At 48.0% G+C, this 4,493-nt stretch overlaps 1 protein-coding gene across 1 annotated transcript in view; it reads right to left on the bottom strand.

The window, feature by feature from the left end:
• The window catches only part of FAM188B (family with sequence similarity 188, member B), a gene marked incomplete at its 3' end in the record, with an annotated part of 25,813 nt that extends 22,235 nt beyond the window's left edge, over positions 1–3,578 (bottom strand). The window contains exons 1-3 of the mRNA XM_010135958.1: positions 3,397–3,578; positions 2,770–3,028; positions 1,926–2,344 (exon numbers count right to left, since the gene is read on the bottom strand). Coding sequence (XP_010134260.1) covers positions 1,926–2,344; positions 2,770–3,028; positions 3,397–3,578 — 860 coding nt within the window. The remainder of the gene's footprint in view (positions 1–1,925; positions 2,345–2,769; positions 3,029–3,396) is intronic.
• Positions 3,579–4,493: the final 915 nt, after the last annotated feature.

The raw sequence follows: 4,493 nt of genomic DNA, 5'->3' as shown, positions 1-4,493 counted from the left end.
GGGCAGTTTCCAGCCACTCCTCCCCCAGCCTTTCACGCTGCAGGGGCTTGTTGTGGCCCAAGGGCAGGACCTGGCCTGTGGTCTTGCTGAATTTCATACCATTGGCCTTGGGCCCATCGCTCCAGCCTGCCCAGACCCCTCTGTGGAGCCTCCTGACCTTCAGGCAGATCGACACACCCACCCAGCTTGGTGTCACCTGCAAACTTGCTGAGGTTGCCCTCAGTCCCCTCATCCAGATCATTGATAAAGATGTTGAAGAGGACAGGCCCCAGCACTGAGCCCTGGGGGACACCACTGGCGACCGGCTGCCAGGTGCATTTAGCTCCATTCACCACCACTGTGGGTGAAATCTGGCCTCTCAACACAGTTACTCCACCACACATACTTCATGCAGTAGCTAAGAACTTGATAGCTGATGTCAAAAACACAGAATCAAAACTGTGAGTCAAAATATTGCAGCTCCCTGTGTCACCAGGGTATTTTTATAGCTAGGTGCTTCCGCCCACTCCCTCTCTAAGCATTGATTCAATAACATTCAGCTTGTCCATTGAAGCATGCCAGTGGTTTTGCTGCTTTTTTTTCCTCCTACGTAGACAACAGATGCCTGCAGCCTGTATACAACGATGGCATTTGTGGCATATGAGAAAAGAGAATGAAAAAGTACAAATGGAAGGAAAAATAAGATATGTATGTCTTTAGTCCTGTGGAAAACAAGACCAGAATTGCAGCTGCCTGTGAATGAACGAGCTGTAGGTAATCCCGTAGAGACTTTCAGCTCCTCGTCTAAACACTAACGACTTTTGTCAGAGGCGGCAGGTAGCAGTGACAGAGAATGGAAGAGGATCCAGACAAATACTCACTCCTACACTGTTATTTTTCATGCCTCAAAAGGCTGAAGCACTCTGGCCAAATCCTAGAAGTCTCTCAAACCCCACAGGATTGGGTCAAAGGGACATGAAAGTCTTGTAGGAGCCAGGCCTGACTTTCTAGGGGTCAACGTTCACTTGGAGTCTCGCTTCCACTCTCTGTTCCTTCCACTTAACTTCAGGAGCATCAGCGGTCCTGCTGATTTCGGGGAAGGTTTTCAGGAGCTCAGAGCCCAGCGTGAATGCTAATGCTCTGCTGGCTTTGACTCAGCTCACCCGGCAGGAATGACACCCCCCACCCCGCTGTGCTTCGGGAACAGATCACAGGACTGCTTAGGAAATGGCTCCCTCTCCTGTTCTTGCTCAGGCCTGTCCTGCTTTGGGTTAGAATTCATTCTGTTCGCTCATTTTACTTTTCAGCTGAGTCTCTCATGGCATGTGGGGACTAACTGGGCTCAGTCCACATACTGCAATGACGTGGGCTACCCTGCCTCAAAGACACACCGCGGTGTCTCCGAGTGGTCCAGCACTGTGCCAGGAGCTAAACCAGCCTGTTCGGGCATGGCTTGGGTATCTCAGCACAGCTCTGTGCTGAACCATGTTTGACACGTGTGCTCTTGGCTGGCAGTCCTTGATTTTACCCTCTGAGGTTTTCTGGGTGTGCTCCTGCAGTATTTAGAGGTAATCAACCCCATTTCCTCAGGAGCGAGCAGTGTCTCTGTGGAACGCTGCAGATGACCTCTGCAGGTGGGAGTCAGCCCTGCTGCTCAGGTGTTTAAGTGTCCAGGTGGGTCTGAACTGGTAACCAGCTCCCTTTTGAAGCAGTAAAGAGAAACCAGCACCTCAAGAGTCCCTCCACTGCCCAAGGACGGGGCCTTGAGAGATTTGGGATGCCACAAGTTAGTAAGTTAAATCTTAACACTTCTCTGCCTTTCAGCACCTTCCCCTCTTCCAGCTGCTTGCCCTCAATGCAATCAGAAGGTGCATCTCGGTCACTCCTGCTCCTCCATCAGATTTCCTCAATGTTTATTAGTATAACATTCATAAAAATATCCTTACCCATGGCCTGACAAGCGACTCTCATTTTTCTTCAGAGTCCGCTCCCTCCTCTCTCTTCCAGCCGCTGCGTGTCTGTGAGGGACGCTCACTTTAAGGCCTTTTTCATTGCTGTCCGCACCAAAGCCTGGAACCGACCTTCTCTCTTCTGTCTTGGTCCTCTCCCTTTCAGACAGAAGTTTGGCAAAAAAGTCATCTGTATCTTCGGGGTTGTTTCTTAGTTTTTCAGAGGCTGATCTCGTGTGTGAGCTTGACGCAGTCTTTGATGCCAACTCCCTATTTATTTGTGTGGAAGATCCTTTGCTTTCTTGAAAATCAGTGCTTGGGACACTCCGGTCACCGTCTCCTCGTTCCTCACCCTTGATCTGTGCCGTGCTGCTTACGCTAGTGGGTCGTTTGGAAAGCCTCGTTTTTTGCAGATCCTAGAAAAAAGTGTCATTAAAACCACAGATTAACATTTGAGCATCTTTAAACGTGAAGAGCAAAGGAAAGCTCTATCGCTAATTTCTGGCCTAGGCACTTTATTTATCTTTAGGAATCAGGTTGCAAAGCTCATCAAATGTTTTAAATATCAATACCACTAATTCACTTAACTTCCATATTGTCCTCAGTATTATCTAAACCCTATAGTTAAAATATTCCAATTTCTCGTTAACACAAGCCTAATTTTACCCAGGGAAAGTTCCTGCCTACACAAAAAAGCATGAGGGGAAAAAAAAAGAGGCAAGAATTTTAGAGCTGTGTTTTGAAGACACGTACTGACAGGTTATGGTCTGATTGGACTGGTTTAGAAACGTATTGGTAACCAAATGTAATCAGCCAAATATTCTGTAAGTGTGACAATCACCTCTGGTGAATTTGCTACTGCTCCAGCCACCGTTCCTCTGACAATGAGACCAGACCTGGGTCTTGGCTTCTCCTTCCCTGTGGATTTCAGCTCCTCAGAAAGTGTCGCTGCTTTTAAATCTTCCCGACTATCTTGTAACTTCTTATCCCCGTCAGAGGGTAAGTGGCTGTCGTGGCCAATCCCCGTGGGGCACTTTTCACTCTTGTGCTGGTGTCTTCTGGAGGGAAGGATTTTCTCTAGCGGATTCTCAACATCACGTCTACAAGGAAGAAAAAAAACAAAACTTCAAACAGCGAAATAAGGCACAATGAAATAAATTAAAACATCTGCTTGACTAATTAAAGCTTTGCTGCCGTATTAAGTTCCTTGTCTTGATCTGTTCCATATCGTAACAAAGAGCAAACCAGAGATACCATTCCAGGCAGGTCCTGACGACAAGCAGGACTTCCCACTCCTGCTCCATCTGCCTGGTTGGCGGTTTGAAGACGTGTTCACACTTTCGCTAACATCCACGCTATCATATAGCTGAGATGGACCCTACTCACCCCTACACTCCTTGTTCAGACACTTCTAAGAACGCGTGTTTTGCTAAGAACTCTAATTTTAATTAAAAAAAAAAAAAGGTACTTTTGTATTTGGGCTTTTCCTTGGTAATAGGAAACCTGCTGCCATTTGGCTTCTTCCACCTTCTTCAGCCTGATCCTCCAGGTCGCAGCTCCAGGGGTTGTTCCCTGTTTGCAGCTGTTTCCCTTCACATCTATAACGCTGTCAACAACAGTTACTGAAATGACAGTGAGATTCACCTGCATCTGGGACTCTGTACAACACGGTATGTGTTTCTTCAAAACACCCTCTCAGGAACCATGCTCTTACTAAAAAAAAAAAAAAGGCACCAGCTGAGCCTGTAAGAAGCCATGAGGGGTCCGATGTCCTTCATCATGGTCTGTTTCAGTGTCCACGTGGTATCAGGTCACTGTGAAACGGCAGTTCTTTTATTGAGTAATCCCTTCTCCACCGAGATCTCTTCTGTGTCAGCAGACGAATTTATATTCTGTGTCACCTGGAAACGGCAGCCTCCTTCAACAATCATTGTCCTTCAACTTGTTTTGCGCTCTAGGATATTTTTCTCCATCCTACTTCACGGCAAAGCAGTTCCGTGGGTTGAAGCCACAGGTGCCACGAAAACATTGCTTGTATTTAACTGGTTAAAAATCAGTTTTTGAAGTAGTACATGTCGTGTTGTGAAGACAGGCTGCACGTGTAACTGCAGGGAGCAGGATCAGTCTAGGAGCATTAGGAAATCTGAGGATTTAAAGAGGGCTACAATAAAATGGGGACAGTATTCTCAGCAGCGGCTGTTGTGACAGGACGAGAGGTGACGGGTTAAACTAAAAGAGGGAGATTTGGACTTGAGAGAAGGAAGAATTTTTTTTACGCTGAGGCTGGTGAGACCCTGGCCCAAGTTGCCCCGAGAGGTGGCAGCAGCCCCATCGCTGGCCCCATGCCAGGTCAGTTGGCCCTTGGGGCTCTGAGCCCCCTGCTCTGGGGGCAGATGTCCCTGCTCTCTGCAGGGGGTTGGACTGGATGACCTGGACAGTCCCTTCCAACCCAAACCACCGAGTGATTCTACAGCTGTTTCTCCTGACTGAGTCCCACAGGACCCCTCATGGCCAAAGAGCCCTGTGCGTCAGCTCAGAGACCCTTTCAACAGCTACAGAGGCATG

Source organism: Buceros rhinoceros, unplaced genomic scaffold (genome assembly GCF_000710305.1).
Source record: "Buceros rhinoceros silvestris isolate BGI_N320 unplaced genomic scaffold, ASM71030v1 scaffold15755, whole genome shotgun sequence".
Classification (NCBI taxonomy): domain Eukaryota; kingdom Metazoa; phylum Chordata; class Aves; order Bucerotiformes; family Bucerotidae; genus Buceros; species Buceros rhinoceros.
Note: the sequence above shows the minus strand (reverse complement) of the source record. Positions and strands in the feature narration are given on the sequence as shown.